The 19,699-nt window shown below is 39.7% G+C and overlaps 1 protein-coding gene across 1 annotated transcript in view; it reads right to left on the bottom strand.

Annotated features, from left to right (window-relative positions):
- Positions 1–19,699, bottom strand: part of SLC25A13 (solute carrier family 25 member 13) — a gene marked incomplete at both ends in the record, with an annotated part of 180,780 nt that overhangs the window by 64,482 nt on the left and 96,599 nt on the right. The window contains 6 exon segments of the mRNA XM_080701717.1: positions 5,448–5,606; positions 6,065–6,152; positions 9,683–9,767; positions 9,972–10,065; positions 10,815–10,953; positions 13,167–13,313. Of these exon segments, the coding sequence (XP_080557843.1) occupies positions 5,448–5,606; positions 6,065–6,152; positions 9,683–9,767; positions 9,972–10,065; positions 10,815–10,953; positions 13,167–13,313 (712 nt within the window).

A 19,699-nucleotide genomic window follows, 5' to 3' on the forward strand; every position in this document is an offset into this window, starting at 1 on the left:
TTTTTTTTTTTTTTTTTTTTAAAGTACTGAGGATGGAACCCAGGGCATTCTACCTCCGAGCTATACCCCCAGTCCTAATTTTTAGTCCTTTTTAAATTTTTGAACAGGGTCTCACTAGGTTGTGAAGGGTCTCGCTAAGTAGTTGAGGCTGTTGTCTGCAAACCATGATCCTCTGGTCCCTCCCACCCCAATGCTGGGATTATAAGCGTGCCCACCACACCCAGCTCAGTTCTTCCCTCATACAGGAGAACTCTTAGGATCCTGGTTATCTTTTCTTCTATCTATTCTAAATTATAAATTTTAATGTATTTCCTTTGTTTTGGTTTCAGCAAGGATGGTAGCTGGTTATAAATACCATCCTGGAGACCTGAAATTAATAAATTCATTCATCTTTCCCTCACCAGCCTACATATAATTCCATGTTTTTGTCACCTTTCTCAGTTTTCTAAGTCTATTGCTATTCTCACCCCCCACCCTCTCTCTCTCACCTCCAAAAATATATTCTCATATACCTTAGTTCAAGCCTTGGGTAATAAAGTCCTGTGCTCATATAATCAGCTCACTGTAGATTTCTGGAGAGTGGATAAAATAATGAATGAATCATTGAAGTTTTTTTTGTCACTCTTGCCTGATTTCCTATAATTATTTTGTGATCTTTCAACAGTTTAGCACCCTAGCTGAAAGTGTGCAGAAACTGGCCAAAAAATAAGACTCACACCAACCCAATTGCACTCACTAATATTTTGGTGGACAAAGTGAACCCATGGCTCAGGGAAGCTCACAGATTAAATGTGGTTTGTTCCCAGAGTATATGTTCTTAAGTGACACAATACTGAATCATGGAAACATCTATCATTTTAGTTTGGTGTTAAGATTTATAAATCTATTTTTATCCATGAGAATTAAGCAAGAAGAAACCTCACTGTTAAGTCCACAGAACTTGGATGCTCTCTTCTACAGTTATTTGAGACCTGGCTTAAACTGGCTGCCTGACAAAACTCCCTTCTAGATAGAATACATACAGATCAATGACTTCCTGAGATATCATCACAACATCCTCTAGATGTCACCTTGAGAACATTCCAGGATGGAGGGTGACTACTCAGCACTGCACAGACAACTTAGACACGTGAAAAGCTTTGCAAGCCTGGATCAATGGATTTAAAAAATATATTTTATTTTTCCAATTACCCTAAAGATTAACTACCACTCCAAATTAAGTTTAACTCATTAAATAATCTGGTTTCTCTTTCTGGGAAATTTTCTCTAGGGATTCTCCCAGCAACAGAAACAAAAACCTTCCTCTCGGAAGTATTTCTGATAGACCCTGGTCTCTCTCGAACACATCTTTTCTCCAAAGGTCCTCCTAAAACATTTTGTAACTTCTGAGGCTGCTCATCTTATCACCTGAAGCATCTGAGAAGGGAGAGTGCCCTAAAGCTCCAAAGCAGAAAGTGGTTATTCCCAGGACACTAGAAGCATTTACGCATGGACAATTATCCCTCAGTTGTTTGTCTTAAATATGCCCAGTCCATAGCAGGCCAATGACTGACTCATTTGGTCATCCAGTTCATTCAAACCAAATGAGCTGTGAGGTAGTTCATTATGGTTTTCAAACACCTGAGCACATTCCATTGGCCTGGAGACAGGGGAGGAAAGAGAAGAAGATTTTTACAGGTGGCTTCAGGGAGTCCTGGATTATCTCGGGAATTATTTCCCTAAACCCTGGCAGACTTACCCTGGGGTTAAGTTTTTAAAAATTAGAAAAAACCTCAGTGTAGGATCTTTTCCAATAACCAATATTTACATAAAAAAAAAAATAAGAGTCTCTTAGAGACAAACAAAACAAAACAAAACAAAAAAAAAAAAAAAATAGAGACCTCCACAGAAATCTAGAGAGTACGAACTACCAGCTCAGACACTAAATTTTCTCATGACTCTGAGGCACGGTCCACTGAAGATCATCACTAGCATCCCTCTAGCTGTTTCATCTGGTCTCCTTAGGACGATGTGGCGATGTGGCAGTGATTTGAATGTGTTTTCTGCTCACTGCAAGTAACTTCTAGGACTGTATACAGATGCTGGCAGCTGCCAGAGAAAAGCAAAAGCAAAAACAGCCTGTCCTAAAGCTAGAAGCTAAAAGAATTCTTTGAAAATAACCCTCATTCTAATTCCATAGGGAACTACTTTAAAACACAAAAATAGCTTCCTGTATTTTTGTTATAAGGAAAAAAAGAGACAGCGTGACAGAGATAGTTATTAACCTCATAATAAGAATACATGCTGCAAAGCACCTTCTTTCAGCGTCAGTCGCCAACTTTTTAAAAAATATACACAAAGGTAATTTTAAAATAGGGGAGAGACCTCACTTATGCAACATTCTCAAATTATCCTATTCAGGGAATATGAGCAATTATATATGTCTTGATGGAGAAAAATTACATGTTATGCAAAATTTTTAAATATGAAAAAATGCTCAATATTTTGAAACATGTTTATGAATTAGAGATGCACTCCCAATACCTTCTTAGATACTGCCAGGTGAAAGCAGTAACTGCAGCAAGTTTCTAGTCTCCAAGTTTAAATTTAGCTATTTTTCCCTAGAATAAGATTTTTAAAAAAAATAAATTATAGCTAATGAGAAGTGTACAAAGAAGCATATGCAGATATTTTATATCACTTTGTACATAAAAACTGTAATATTGAGTTTCAGAAATAATTCAGGTAGTTTTATTTTTATTGTTATTTCCTTTATTAATGATGGTATCCCATGAGTTGCCAACATTTTCATCTAATCTCTTTCCTGCCCAACAATAAACATTTACAAACATGTAGTTACATACAATTTATGATTATGTGCAAGAAATTCAAGAGAATTAGTCCCTGGCCAATCAAGAAAAAGAAGCCATTTTCTTGGCAAAATTGTAAATCATTATCATTATTATGATTTTTAATCTGAACTGTCTGTCATCACTTTGCTTCAGGAACTAAATAAGAGTTTTACAGTAAATGTTTTATTTTAAAATCACCTGCTAGAAGAGATAAGAACTCAGGGTGAAATGAACATAGATGACTTCCAGAACTAATCTAATATTCACACTCTACTTGCCAGGCAGACAGGCAGGCAGGCAGGCAGGCAGGCAGGTTCAGGGCCGCAGAAACAGGTTAGATAAATGGCTATTTATAAACCTGGAAAAGGGAGCTGCCTCCTTGGTGTTCAGTGAGATTAGCCTCTATCCATATGCAGACTGGCTTCCCCTCCCTGAGCAGCTAGCAGCAATTGCTCTCATAACATATAAGCACTAACTAAACCAGCAAGAGTATGTATGAACTGCCCTTCATGGCCCATGCCAGCTTTGAGCAACTATGACTGTGGGGTCAAAAGGTCAGGTCATAGAAGAGAAATACAAATATAACTAAGAATCGGAATCTGACAGATATGGTTACAGAGAAAAGAGACTAAAAATTAAAAACAAACCAGGCAACATAAGCAAACTGAAGACATTTAGCAATATTGGACAGGACTCTCACAATTCTAAAGGCACCATGACATTTAATCCAATACCCATAAAAGAAAAGCCCATAAAAATAGTTGGTGAAGCAACATCAAGGTACAGATGTCAGTCCAGACTAGAAGTTCAAAGTCCTTTCAAAAACACCACCCACCTGAACAGGTAAAGTGGTCACTTTTGCTTGACTCCCTACAAAATAAAACCTGTGACATTAACCGTGTAGTACTTGGAAGCCATTTTATTTGCTAGGTTGTCATGGTGGGAGGGGGGACTTCAAATGGAAGGCAGTGACCCTTCCGGGGTCATCATCAATCACCTGGGGTCAAAGACCTCTTCTTCCTAAGAAGATGCAGGGAGTACAGGAAAGTGGGCAGAGAAAAGATCAAAAGGCCTTTGATGAGGGTTATCTGCTTATATAATAGAACTTCTCTGAGCTTGAAAACCTCACAGTTTCTTCCAAAGAGGGTTTCTGTTTTGAAACTCGGAGACTCACTTTGGAGACTAGAGTCAGCAGATGGCAGAAGAGGCCTAGAGGCACAGGTTTACATGGCTGCCTGCTTACCATCTGCCTCAGCAGAGCACTAAACACTTTTCTTCTCGCAGAGCAAGCACTAGTGGGGAGAAGAGGAAGACCTGCAGCCGGTCAAGTGGCCAAGAAGCTTTGTGTGAACTGCTTTGCCATTCAACATCTTAGCTATGCAATTTCACTTCTTTCCTATTTACAAAAGTTTAGCCATGTTGCCTTAGGCCAGTACCAACAGAGAACCAGAAGGATCTATGGAATTCTTTCCACTAGTGATGGCATCCGCTTTGCTCTGATTATCACTGATAATGAACTTGCAGTGATTAAGGGAGCAGGTGGAGACAGGATGACCTTGATAGAGTGGAGTATGAACGAATTCCATCAGATGCAGAGTCAGAAGAAGGGAAGGGGCAACTTTACTTCAGAAAGAGGCAGGAAGAAGCACTATAAACATTTGTTTATCTGCTTCACAGGCTGATCATGGTAGAGCAGTTGCCCACCATCCACAGCAGTACTCTCCAAGACCTCTGGCAGATGACAGAAAGCCCAGACAGCCCAAACCCCATACATACTATCTGTCCCTATATGCATTTAACTGTGACAAAGTTTTAACATTTTAATTAAATTAACTAGACACAGAGATTAACCACAATAACTAACAAAATAAAACAGTTGTAAGAATATAATGTAATTAAAGTTATACAAATGTGGTCTCTCTTAAAATATCTTAGTGTACAGCCCTCATTCTTCTTGTGATGACCTGGGGATGGCACAGTGACTGCGATGAGATGGAGTAGGTGAATGCCATGGGTACTGAGATGTAGTGTGAGGCTGCTCTGACCTTTAGAAAATCATAGATGGAGGAGGAGGGTGTGAGACTTTATCATCACACTACTCAGACTAGCACACAACTTACAACTTATAAATTATGTATTTCCGGAATTATCTACTTAATATTTTTAGATCAGAGTTGACCAGGAGTAACTGAAACTGTGGAAAGTAAAACCGTGGATATGGGGGCCCACTGTATTTTTTATGAGAATCATGAATCCTGGGCAGGCTTTGTCCAGACTGTCCCTAGGATTCTTTTCCCTATTAGCTGGTGAATGGAATACTTTAAGAGCACAAACAATGAGCCTTTTAAAAACTCACCAAATATGTTTATAAAAATAATTTATTATTTTAAGAAATATAACACACAACACAGTAATATAAATGGCTTTCAGATTATGAGCTGTTTTGATTATCCATGCCCTGGATGCCTGCAGCCTACTCCCATTAGCATGGATAATTGAAAATCTGCTGTATTTCCATTTTAACACAGTCTCTCTAATTCATTTCAGGCACTGGGATGAGAAACCAAACCCTTGGCTATTTTTTCACCTTACATGAATTTAGTGCATGGTACTAACCTCTATACAGTCCAAAGAAGCCTTCATAGCGTAGCACTTTCTTAAAACAGTCAAAGCTGTTTTTATACATGAGCTCCCCTACAAAAGAGCCGGTTGATCGCTGGTTCTGCATTCGAGTTTTCACAAGATCGATAGGATACACAGCAGTGGCTCCAACAGCTAAAATTAAAGAATGCAATATTTCAGAGGGAATTATGGTCAGTTGAAGGAAAGAAGAAGGTGAATAAAATCAAAGTAAAGGCTGAGAAAAGAAATTTTTTTGCATGTCCAGAATTTAAAACTGTACTACCTTTTTATAACCTTCATAAACCACTGTGTATTTTCATTCAAGTATCCCAAATAAAAGGATGTCACAGATAGTTTAAAGTAAAAGCATATCACTGCCTAACCTCATTATTAGCCTGTCTTTAGAAAGTCTGCCTGAAGATTAGTAGGAGAGCAAGGTCATTTGTAAGACCTGTTCCTGTGCAGCTATGGTCCTGGTCTCACCTCATAGATACAGACTGGTAATTGGGTGGGGGAACAACAAGGAAGACTGTGTCCTATAAATTACAAGGTGGAAAATCAGAAAAAGACAAGTCACGAACACGAAGGTTTTATATTTATCCATAACTAACCTCCAGCAATGGAACCCAGACCAAACCTGTAGGCCGACTCTGCAACTTGGAGGAGGACTGGCCGGGTGGCATCCCCAGAGGCCTTCTGCTTTGCGTGAATGGGAGGTGGATGGCAGAGAGGTAGGACGCAGGAAAGAGACAGGACAAACATGAGCACAGGTCACTTAAAGAATTACTCCCTGGGTTCTAAATAAATGGTATAACTAAACTGTCAAGAGGGAAGTAGGATTAAATTTCGTAAGTGCTGATTAACAAGAAAAAAAAACTTTTCAGTTGCTTAAAAACAAATTTGAACATATAGCCATCATTTACCAAAAACAATATTATGAACTTATTTTTAAATGTTCAATTCTCATTAGTAATCAAGAAGATGCAAAATTTAAAAATATCAATGAGACATTACTCTTCATTAATCCAATGGGATAGGATTTTTTTTGTACTTTTTGTCTTTGGTGTTTTAAGTGGCAGTGTCCTGACTGGCAGTAGTGCTGTGTGCATGCATTTCTCTATCCCCCTGAACTACATTATGATGTGAGACTACAACGTACCAATAAAAGTGCATCTAGGAAAAAGACCCCAGCCTTCTCAAACTTATCATTAAACCAAGTATAAACTGAGGGATTCGATAACATATATCCAAACATTTAAAAGCTAAATAACCTCTGACCTTACAATTCTACTTATAAAAGGTATGTTAAAAACAGTGCTCTTTTTCGCCGGGTGTGGTGGTGCACACTTGTAATCCCCGTGCTTGGGAGGCAGAAACAGGAGGATCGCGCAGGTTCGAAGCCAGCTGCACACGCTGGCTTAGGAGACCCTGTTTCCAAATAAAAATGTAAAAATAGGTCTGGGCGTATAGCCCAGAGGTAGAAGGGCTTCCAGGAATGCCAGTACCACCAAAAAAAAAAAAAAAAAAAAAAAAAAAGAAAGAAAAAGAAAAAAAGAAAGAAATAAAAACAAACAAACAAATAACAAAAAAAAAAAACTGCTCTTTGAAAAGTGTAAACTTTGGAAATACCCTAAATAACCAGTGATAGTGTTTAAACATAATAATATAGCTTTAAAATAAAAATGTCATTAAAAATAGTATTTTTGGATATATATGATGTTAGCAAAATTTTCATAATGTCCTTAAATAAAACATAAGCTAAAAAGAGCATGGTGGGTGGGCAGGTATTTGTTATATGATTCTCTTTAGCTTTTTAAATGTTTGAAATATTTTATGGTAATGGTTTTAAAAACAATTTCAAAATATTTATGGTAACTGTAATATTCAAAATATTTATGATATTCAAAATATTTATGGTAACTGTAACTACTGTATTGCCAGTGATTATGACTTTTTTCCTTTTGTCCATGTTTAAGACCATACTTTAAGTTACTCAGTTTTGTTCTTTCAGGCCTATTTTCCCTTGTGTTTCTAAGGCCAGAACATTTCAGAGCATTGCACTTCTCTACCTACATTCATAAAATAGCAATTATATGTCACCCAGAATTGTCAAATGAAGGTGACATACAGTCAGTGCTTAATAAATGCCTGTTGAATGAATAAATACATTCAATAAAATTTGTTTTTCAAAACCTATGATAATTAAAATCAGTGAACAATGAAAATAATCACCACCCCAGCTATCAACCCACTGAATTTTAGGTGCTGTCAATGTAACACAATTCTAATACAATGAGATCATTTGGAATCTCCTTCAAAGCCATTTAACTGAAAATAGCTTTACATAGAAATATGCATCTCTAAGAATGTAAAACATTTCTCTGCAAATTCTACGGGTTGCTTCCAAATCTATCCTGGCATAGATGGAGATCAATAGGATCTTCATTTTGACAGATGTAGCCAAAAAAGAAGCGCTATTTTATTTACATGGATAAAAAGGTGCAATTCTTAGAAACATACTGGCGTCAAAATAATGAGTGAAAACATTCTGAAAATAATGAGGGGGAGGAACCTACCATTATCACTAATTCCTCATCTAAAAGACAAATGAAATCCCAGACTTTCATTTAACTTTTTAGAAGCTAAAAATGTAGTATAATCTTAAGATGACACAGGAAGGATTCCTCCTTCACTCCTCTGTCTAGGACTAACATTCCAAGGGCTGCACAGAGCTGGGATGGGCACACCTGCCCACAGGTAGACGGCCTCCCTCCCTTGCATCTGTGAGGCCCAGTAAGGCAAATGTAGCAGAAAGCACACTGCATTCACAGGCATGGTCACTGTGAATTGCTCGAAACCTCTAAGCAGCAGCCAATCATCTCCTGCTGTAAATCTCATCAAACTAGTCTAACCCTTTCCTGGCCAGTAACATGAGCACCCATTACAAACACTGAAACGCTGCAAAGGGCATGGAGGGAAAATGGTGGTGGGGGGGGGGGGCTGGCACTGCCAGCTGGAGAGTCGGAGAGGGCTAAGAAAACTTCCCTGTTTTCCTAATCCCCAAATTTCTACAGTCGCTGGTGGCATACGGACAAAGAGATAATCATCTCATGAACGGTGTTTAAAATCAAAGGGAGGGAGAGCAGCATTGTTTTCACCTCCGCACATGATTATACACTTCTCTCTCCTGCACTAGGGAAACCGGCTTCCTCTTGTAACCATAGCCAGCTGTTTTTCCAGAGGTGCCTAGTTAGGATTTAGCGAGCACACACCCACTACTTTGACTTACACACTGCACACAAAACTTGCCGCTGCCTTTGGGTGGGAAGAAGCTAAAAGGAGGGGTGCTGGCTCGAGGCCTGACAGTCCTAAAAATGTAGCCCGCATCAACCCATTGTGGTCAAACTGGCGTCTGGGTACAGACCCAGAGCTCCAAGCCAAAAACAGTTAAGTCTCACAGGATTCAGAGATGGCTTTGCCTTAAAGGAGGTACTTTTCTAAAAACGTCGCTCTGTCTGTGAGTGGATTTATTTTACAAACGCCATGCAGGCACAACACACACTATGAAGGCCTTTCTTCTCTCAGTCTAGTCTATAGAGCCAAGCAAGAGTTAAACGAGGAGGTCCTGTGTCTTAAGTTTCTGACTCCCACAACGTTAAGAGATTGGTTTCTGTTAACCATAAAATAAAATTTAGCATTCCTAAAATTGTTTCCACATAACTTATGAATCCTTTCACAGAGAAAATAGGTCTAAAAGCCTTCAAACTACGACTCCAGACTAAACAAAATTATCTCATTTTGATATGCAGAAAAACGGAAGGCACAGCAGTGAGACAATGCGCTGACGGATTGCCTCTGTACAGAGCAAAGATGGCTTTCATTTAGAACACACTAGTGCTGACGGGGGCAGTGACACCAAGCCAGCGCTCCTTCCTCACATCCCTCAATGAAAGACAGAGGGAAGAAGGAGGAAACAGCTTCTCTGTGCTTGTGGAGGGTCCAGCTTTCTGGGGGGTGAGGATATCACCCTTTTTTTTCAAAGTATTAAGCAAATGCCAGTATCTGTCCATTGGAAAGTCTCTAAGTAACTTCCCTCTTCAGCCTTCTGAAACTGTCTGGATTTTGGAGAAGTAGAAAAATGCTACGTCCAGATACCAGTGTCAGAACTGTGAGTGCAAAGGGGCTGGAGTTTTCTTGCTAAGGAAGCAAATGTGGTCCTCTTTGCTCACCTGCTTCTGGGCCTCAGCTAAGTTAAAGGGCAGAGTTCCCTCTTCAAGTGGAGCAATCCGCTCAATGTCTGCTAAGGTCATGCGCCTGGGAGGAGAACAAGCACAAGCAACAACAAAAATACCAAATAATTAAATTTACATGATACAATTGTAAAGTGTCCCTTTTATCATTTCTCATATTTCAGCATTGCCTTCATTTGGCTCCTTTCTCCCTCCCCTGCTACCCTCTTTCTATCCTTACCTCCTAACCTTCTTTTATTAAACTAATTAAAAAAAATAGCCAACTTACCCCCTTGGCTCATATAAATCTGCTAACTGAAACAAGATGTCAACTTCCATGGGTGTAACCTGACCAAATTTCTGAGCTGCCAGAACAAACTCCTCTGTATGGAAAAAAAGCAAAAAGGAAAAGACTCAAGAGGGAACAGACTTACATTCAGTATTAACTCAAGGCCCTGGAACGAGGGACATCACAAAACTTTATGATCAGTCACAGAATTCAAGTCAATCCAAATAGGGCAAGAATTTTTGCAGTTCTTTCATTCATGAGGAAAAGAGAATGCAGAATACTTTTCCCCACAATACTTTAAAAGTGTGGTGCCATCTGAAGGCTTTGAATAAATAACACAGGATGTTATTCAAATAACAGGTCAAGGAAAATGAGGAAACATATCTAAAATTTTATATTCATAGGTCCAAGACATCTTATTAATGAAGATGTGGAAGTCTTAAAGGAATTTTGTTTAATGAATTTCCATTACAATAGTGATATCTTGTTCAAGGTTATAGATCAACTTACACTGTCAACAATACAAGTTTGTAGAATTCCTCATGTACTCCTGAAGGCCCCTTTAGAGGCTGCCAATTTAAGTTCTAGCAAGATTTAAAAATATTTAAGAAACTTTACATGCTTTCCTTGTTCAAAGGCTGTCTTCAGTTTATTTAAAATTCAGTGAAGATTATTTTGTTTTCTTTTGTTTGTCTGATCAAAGGGTAGATGACACACATGTACCACATGGGTAATATGTGGGCACGGGATACGAAAATTTGTGTCAAACTCCTGGTTGCCTTCTTCACCCTTATAATTCCCCAACACTCTTAGAGGCAAGAATTCAGATAAACTCTCACTCACCCTTAGTTACCTCTACATCTTTCCTGTTGCCAGCCAGAGTGCTGTAGATCTTTCTAATGAGTTCCATGTTGTTAAGAAGAGAATTAAATCCATTAAAATAAGAGAAACTAACTTGATGAGATGTGGTACCTCCAGCAGCCTTGGTAAGTTGAAAACAAGGGAAAAAAGAAGAAAAGAAAAACAAAAGATTTACAGGTGTTGAAGATTCGGGATTACATATATCTAAGGCTAGTCTAAAATCAACCAAGAATGCATATATAAGAAATTATTCCGAAGTACTTTTTTCACATTAAAAACACAGTTATAAATGATTTTTAGAAGTAACTGCAACTAATCATGAACAGAATTTGTACTTCCCACATACAACTCCTAGAAAACTAAATAAGTACACGTGAAGATTATAATTGGACCAATAGTCATTGACAGAGTCCAAATTTCAATTGGAAATGTTTTATAAGTTGGTTTATTTCATCTAATGAGAAAATCTTAAAAGCATATACATGCAAAATGTGTGCTTATACAGGCAAAACTATTACATCAGTGCAAGTATACTATGGAAAGTGGTCAGTCTTAACATTAATATCGAGACTTGTCAAGTTACTCACAACCAGCAATAAGTTATCATTCAAGTAAAAACTTTACACTGCTGGGATTTGTGGCAAGCATATAATGGCAGAATTATGAGATGTCATATGCTTGGGTTGGGGGTTAAGAACAGTCAGAATTCTGATAATCAGAATTTTTAAGAAATCATATTTCTTCACAGGGGACAAGGGAAACAGACAGCACATCCATTATGAATGGAACTTCAGTTTGGGGTTTCAAATTCTATCCTTCCCTAACAAGGCAAAATATTTTTATTAGGAAAGCACTTCTTTATAAGGTAACAACCACATAAATCTCTACTTAGTAATCATCTAAAATAGCTGACATAAGAGTTTAGAATGGAGTGGGAGAGGGGGACCAAGAGAAAGGGTTAGATTAACCAGTGCCACAGTAGAAAGGCCCGGCTCCGAGGCCACAGAGGCCACAACTCCAGAAAAAGGCTCTGGGAAAAGAAAAGGAAGACCAAAGCTCACTGAACGCCTGCGTGCAGTCAGCACAGCAGTGGAGAAAACACTCGCAGCTCACGGCATGCGACTAACAGAGGGAGAGCTACCACTGGAGAGGAGTTCCCAGAACTAAGTGATTATCAGAGTCTAGAAGATATACTAATTAGACTCTAAGACCTCACCGATAGAACAGCACAGGCCTAAAAGAAATATATAATCTGCATTTTAAACAATCATCTTTTATGATTCTGATTTTCCATGACCAAGGCGTGGGAACCAACATCACTGAATGGTGCAGGGGGACAAGGGCAGCAGCTAGATGTCCTCTGCGATGGACTATGAAGACCTCTGCCTGTCACCTGTGCTGCCATAGCCTCGAAGCATGGATCTGGGGTTTGGAGTTTCTGTTCTGTCCACTATTCCAACACATGATAAATCTATACTTTTTTTTCCTTAGAGAAAAACCACAAAGATCAACATTTGGTATACCTCAAAATATAAAACAAAATTGTTTTTCCTTTTTTTCTTTAACCAGTTAATAGCCATTCCTTTGCATATGTGGGTTCCATGTCCATGGATTCAATCACCCACAAGTTGAAAAACATTGGAGAAAATAAATTACACCTGCACTGAAAATGTACAATTTTTTCTTGTCATTACTTCCAAAAAAATACTGTATGACAATTATTTACATTACATTTCCATTGAATTAGTTATTATGAGTAATCTAGAGATGATTTAAACAATCAAGAAGGTATGTATAGGTTATATGAAAAGACTATGCCATTTTATATAAGCAACTTGAGCCTCTGTAGATTTTGGAATGTGAAGAAGCCCTAGAACCAATCCCCAAAGGATATGGAGGTATGGCTATACATTTCATAGAATCCAGACACCAAATTATCCTATCCAAAACATGTATTTTAGTTTTAAGTTTAGCAACATATGTGATTATATTTAAAAATGTTATCATTTTAAACAGGAAAAGAAAAAAACCTATAAAATACTTTGTTTTTGTTTTTGTTTTTTAGCACTAGAGATAGAGCCCAGAAGCATTTAACATCTGAGCTATAAACCTAGCCTTCTTCTCTTTTTTATTTTGAGACAGAGTCTCCCTGAATTGCTGAGGCTCTCACTCAGTGTTGAGGCTGGCCGTGAACCTGGAATCCTGGCTCAGCTTCCTAAGTACTGGGTTTACAGGCATGCTCTACCACGCCTGATAACTGTTCTTTATAATCCCTTATTTACTGAGCTTATACTAGGTGAAATAAACTACTTCAATTAGGGAGTTATGACTTACAGCTACTAGACATTCTTCTACAAAAGGCGTCAAGACATGGGGGCGAATAGTGACCATGATGTCTCGGAAGTCGATGGCTGTGACTCTTCCAGTCTTGGCACTGTCCCGCTGAACAAAGGCTTGCTTTGCATGTTCCAGTTGTATTTCCTACAAGTAGAGAGAGTGAAATCCTTACTTTTTTTCTTAGTTACTAAAAGTGACTGCCCATTTTCAAGTCTGGCTAAAGAAATACAGATTAGATCTTGATTTAACAAGCTTGTTCAACAGTACCCCTAGAATCCATACCTCCTTCAAGAGAGAGCTGTGCTCAAATCAGTGAACATTTCTTGAGAATGTACATTCCACCTTACATCTCTTACCCAAAGAAACAAAATCACTCCTGTGCTCTGCTCAGAGTCTGAGAAACAAGCATATGAAAACTGGAATAAAGTTTGGCAGGCTCAAAGGTCTGTCCAGACCTAGCTTATATTTTTCCTTAGATGAAAGGAAAAATATACAGGGACATGGCCTCGTTCAAAGAAAAGCAATTCTTAACTGCACCCTGGCAGGCAAACATGATACAACATCACTGACAAGAGCAGTTCCCTTCTATGATGTGGTATTCCTCTAATACATTGACACTACTGGCATTTGGGGAAGGTTAAGTCTGCAAGGCTGGCCCATGTATCCCCTCTTCTCTTCCCACTAGGTACCAAGAGTGTCCCCCAAGGTAATAACAATAAAAAATTACTCCAGACAGCGCCATATGTCCTGGCTGAGGACCACTGCTGCTCCAGAATGAGGAGCTGGATGTCATATGGGGCAGAGGAGGCAAAACAGTGGCAGCATCTCTGAACATACATTTTAATTCAGATAACCAAAAGTCAGGAGTCTTTTAAAAAGAGCTCTATTGCTCTTCCTAGGGGCTAAGTGTACACACAACATAAAACTCAGCTTCCCATCCAAACTCACTGTGTACCCCATGGCAGAGGCACCCCTTCTGTAGAAAGCACTTTGCTCTTCTCCTTCAGACTCTGCCTACCTCCCATATAGGCCCTAGAGAGAAAGCTAATTTCGAGGAAATTAAAAAGTACCAGTGAAGTGGCTCTCAAGGACTTCAAATTTTTTAAATGAAGCAAGGTTTTATGATATAAGGAATTCATTTTTAACTTTGATGAGAACATGACTTATAGTTGTGTAAAAGTTAATTGTCTTTATAAATTAGTGCAAACTAAGGTATAAGGAAAATGAAAGGCATCTAATACTGTCTTAAAGTACTCTGTCTCCCTTTCCTTGCCCCAGACAGGCAGGGAGGTGAAAGAAGATTGGCAAACTATTGGTAATGATGGAAGTTGGATAATCAGGCTTTTATCTTGACTTTTCTGTAGGTTGAAAATGTGTTCATTCAAAGAATTTCAAAAATAAAACATTTAACAAGAATCAGAGTTCCTATCCTCCTTAAAGCCTCTTTTTAGTCTTGGCATCTGCCAGTTTTAATCCAGCCTGTCCTTGTTGAAGCCCTCTTCTGGGACCTGGATGCTCCTAGAGCCTCTCCTTGCTTCTGAGATGGAAGGGCCAGTTAGTCCTCTACCCTCAGGTCATCTCATTAGCAAATGCTCCCAACCAAGTCCTCAAAAATTTCTTATAAGCTAGGGCTTGACTTCCACATCCAAATCTCCTACTCCTATATACTAGACCAAAATTTCTTAATGCTTACAGAATATACCCCGGGAGTACCTTGGAAACACCATTAAGTTATACATCACTAAACCCATTATTACACATCCTGCACTCAGCACTCAAATCTGGTCTCTCTTCTATGCTTAAAGCCTAATTACAGGCATGTTGCCTTTCTGGTTATCTCACCCAGAAAGCTATTATTTTCAATTCTTCAAGTTCCCTTTACTTCAGGAGTATAGCAGTTGCCAAATTATGTCCCTTGGACCTTTTGGAGTTCACTCAAGTGCATCTTTCCCTTTTCCCTCTGGTGTTCCTGGTTCAGGGACTCCTCAGGACTCATATAAATGGCCACCATGGCCCCAACTGTCAGTCTGCAGCTTCCTTCTGACCTCTGCAGTCCGCCTTGCATGCATCAAAAGTTGCCTTTCAGAATCACACTACCGCCCTCTATGGAAAGCTCTGGTGGTCCTTCACCTGAGAGACAGAGACGCATCTCCAAAGCAGGGGCTCAAGACCCTCTTAACTTGAGTTCATGCAACCCTCTTCTTGAGCCTTGATTCCAAGATCTGTCTTTCCGCATCTTCCATTAGAGCTGGTTGTTGACATAAAGTCTTTCCCCCTACCTTTGCCATGGAAAAGATATCATGTCCTGTTTATGTTTATCTCACTTATGCTGCTAGGCAGAAAACTTTACGTATAGTTGGCATTATCATCAGTGATAGGGAGTCCATAAAACTACCTGGATGAACAAATCACAATCTATTGAACGAAACGGGGTTCTCTGTATGAGAGCCTCCAATTCAAGAGGAAGGCAGGAACCAACTGTTAAACGCCCTGTAGTGAAAAAATGACCACAGTATGTATTCAATTGAAAGTAAATGAACACAGTCTCCTTTGAATTGCCAGACCCACTGTTAAAGCTATCATAAGCCATGATTACTTTCAACAATAGTAGAAGGCATGTTCAGTTATTTACCATTTTCCCTAGTTTATAACTCAGATTCTTAGGGAGCCTCAGACCATTGTGCCAAAAATGGTATCACATTCAGCCACCCCATCTTGGAAAGCAAAAATGCTAAGACCAGCCTGCCTAGAATGCCAACTTGAAAAAATGGATGCCAAATGGGGCCAGGGCTCACACTGTAGGATAGGGACATATCTGTGAGGAAGACAGTATCACTACATGTTCCTATGCCTGCACCTTTTCACCCACATGAAGAACAACTTGAGAATACATTTCCTGTAGCTGTGTGTGTGTGTGTGTGTGTGTGTGTGTGTGTGTGTGTGTTACTGCGGATGGAACCCAGGGGCCTTCTACCTCTGGGCTACACTCCCAGACCTATTTTACATTTTATTTGGAAACAGGGTCTAACTAAGTTGTTGAGGCTGGCTCCGAACCACAAAATCCTCCTGTCTCAGCCCCCCAAGTACTGGAATTACAAGTGAGTACCACCATGCCTGGTTCTCCTGCAGCTTTAAAAGATTGGGAGCATTCAAATTCCACATAGAAGCAGATCCAGAAGCTAGGTTTATGTAATTCTCTTAATAGTCTAGTAGAGTGAACACATTTAGATCGGTGGTTCCCCAACTTTGGATTATTGAGTACGTGGGTCTTGCTATCTCCTGTGGCTTGCTGTTAATGTAGTGGCTACTTCTTCCTTTGAGTGAAGAAATGAAATATTACCTGTATCAATACAAGTGCCAGGATGACACTGCACATCAGATACCACTTCATAGACATTAACTTATCTCAGACTCACAGCAGCCTTATACAGTAGAGATGATTGATAACCTCACTCTATCCACTGAAGAAACTAAAGTCTCACTCAGGAAGTAGCAGAGCTGGAACTCAACCCCTGGCAATTCTGTCCCATGGAGAGTGCTCCTACTACACCACCGCATTGCATGAGCAGCCCCAGAGAAGGCTATACTGTCAGCAATCTGATTAAAACTAAATTTGAAGCCAGGCGTGGTGGTGCATGCTTGTAATCCCCGCGCTTGGGAGGCTGAGACAGGAGGATTGTGCAGGTTCGAAGCCAGCCTCAGCTGGCTTAAGAGACCCTGTTTCCAAAAAAAAAATATAAAATAGGTCTGGGACCATAGCCTGGAGGTAGAAGGCCCCTGGGTTCCAGCCCCAGCACCACCAAATAAATAAATAAATAAATAAATAAATTTGACACTTAGAAATCTGAAGAGCTGTAAGAAGATTAAAAACTCAATTTACTTTTAAGTTATTCATAGGACTCCTGAGTTTGCTGGTGCCTATTTTCATGAGAAACAAATACTATTCCTAAAAGTATACCATTACAGAAAGCCTATGCACCCAAAGTACCAAGACAGTTTTACCAAGTCACAACAATCATAGCCAAATCAAAGCTAAATCTAGAAGGCTTTACTCACTTTTTGCTTCCTTTTGCTTAGCCCCAAGAGAGGGAGAAGGAGAAAAGCAGAGAGGCCTATGGGAGCTAAGACAGCAGTATTCCATATTTAATTCAAGAAAGTGTCATCTTAGAAATCAATGGCCAGGCTCACTATGCATAGCATGGTGGCTTAAAATTAAAGCTATTATGGGCAGCTCTACAGCTATTTAAGAAAAACCTAACATATATACAGAGCTACCTAGAGACTGATGGTTCCTAGATGCCAATTCAAAAAGGAAAAAACTAGGACAAAGCACTTTTAGTGTGCATGAAAAACAGTACCTGTAAAACAAGATTCATTTCCTAAGCAAAGGGGGCAAGAATGGGTAGACAACCCATATGTGTGGGGGGAAGGGAAAACAAAAGGAAAAACAAATGCTACATTCAAATACTTAAAGGTTAAAAGAATATCAGGTAGCCGGGCGTGGTGGTGCATGCTTGTAATCCCCGTACTCGGGAGGTGGAGACAGAAGGATCGCGCAGGTTCGTAGCCCGCCGCGCTGGTTTAAGAGACCCTGTTTCCAAATAAAAATATAAAAAATAGGTCTGGGAGTGTAGCCCGGAGGTAGAAGGGCTTCCAGGAACCCCAGTACCACCACCACCAAAAAAAAAAAAGAATATCAGGTAAATAAAGACATTACTATGACTCCTTATATTTCTTTACACACACACACACACACACACACACACACACACACACACACATATACACTAGACATAAAGTATCAGGGTCAGGTTTTGGCACAATGCACTGAAGTATTTAACCTATAAATCTCTGAGCAGTGAAATGGGCCACCTCACAGAGGAGCAGGTTCCCCATCACTGGAGATATTTGTTCAATTATGGATTAAGGAACCTATGTCAAGGATTCCATTTTCTTAATAGAGGGACTATGCAATGTGCCAGGACAACAGTTTGACATTTGGAACAGGAATGCCACAGCCATCTTAACTCTACTACCTGAGAACATGCAGTTGCTGGTGTTTACACCTTCCAGGCCTTCCTCCACAAAGCAGGCTCACTAATGTCTGCTATATGGTCTAAAGGTCATGCGTGACTGGCATTTAAGTGGCAGCTTTGAATTTTGATGAGGTAAAGGATTTGAAAACCACTAAAGTCCTTTCTAATACAGATTAGTGGTTCTGCTGAGTCATTTTGCAGTAGCCACAGGAATAGAAAGATGAACATCAGACAGGGTGGAGAATAACAACAGCTGAATGTTTACATACTGCAGGCCAGAGACTATGCCAAGAATTTCAAAGATAATATTTCCTTTAAGCCTCACTATAACTCTGTGAAGTAATAATCATTATCTTCACTTTATGGAGAGACCCGATGCTCAGGGAGGGTAAGTAATGAGCACTAAGTCACACAATTTAGAAGCAGCTGAGATGAGACTCATAACAAGGAATGTATGATCCCAAAACTGAGGCTGCCCTGAGCAAAATCACAAATGAGGGGATCACAGGTAGGACTGAAGAGATAACGGAAAAAGTGAATTTAAGAGAAGTTTGAAAGATGAACTGAATGCTACCAAAATGGAGTCAGGCATTTCTCATCCCATTCTCATTGCTGATGATGAAGGAGACATGAGACTACCATGAAAGAAAATGCTTAAGAGGAAAGAGATGAGGTGGTTGACCACAATGAAAAACTTGGACTGGAATACGTTTAAGTTGTAAACAAAAGTTAAGCTTTCTACAAAAGAAAGCTAGCAGTACAGGTAGAAATGCAAATCTGGAAACTTCAAATGATGGAATTTTAGGGAAAAACAAAAGACTAAGCTTCAGCAAGTGCTGAATGCATGCTATGCACACAGGCTGTGGCTTCTCCCTGCTGCATCTCTTTAACTCCCTGAGCCACCTTGCAGGTTGGGCCCCACCAACACTGTCATTCTCTAGATGGGAAAATGAGGTAAAGAAAGCAAGAGTCACACGAGGCTAAGTATGAAACTGGGCATGCATTCAGATCACCTGCACCTTTTAAAGGGAGACCTACCAAAACACAGTAGAGAAAACAATCGTTGTAGAAAGAGATGAGATCATCCCACAGTACATACAAAGAGCAGGCAACAAAAATAAAACGGAGACCTAAATAACAAGTACAGACACTGACATTGAGGGCCAGAGTGCAGGCAGACAACCCAGACAGACCAGCCTCTGTACAGAGAGCTCCTCACAGTGCCAGGCAAGGGGTGCTTGCCAACGGCTAAGGCCCTTCCTATCAGCCCAGGCCAGAAGGTCCCAGAGTGAGGAGTGCTACAGGAGTCTGAAGGCAGGCAGATCTGCTCAAGCACAGGAGAGGAGGCACAATTTCTCTGTAATATTTGCCAGTGAACTGTTTTCTGTTCCCTCTGTTCTGGTGCATGGTGATTAATGGAATAGGCTTTTATTGTAGCAGTTTCAAACTACTTCAACACACCCATTCAGATTGCTGTGGGGAAAAAAAAATCAA

The sequence above is a fragment of the Muscardinus avellanarius genome (assembly GCF_963383645.1).
Source record: "Muscardinus avellanarius genome assembly, chromosome: 9".
Taxonomy (NCBI): Eukaryota; Metazoa; Chordata; class Mammalia; order Rodentia; family Gliridae; genus Muscardinus; species Muscardinus avellanarius.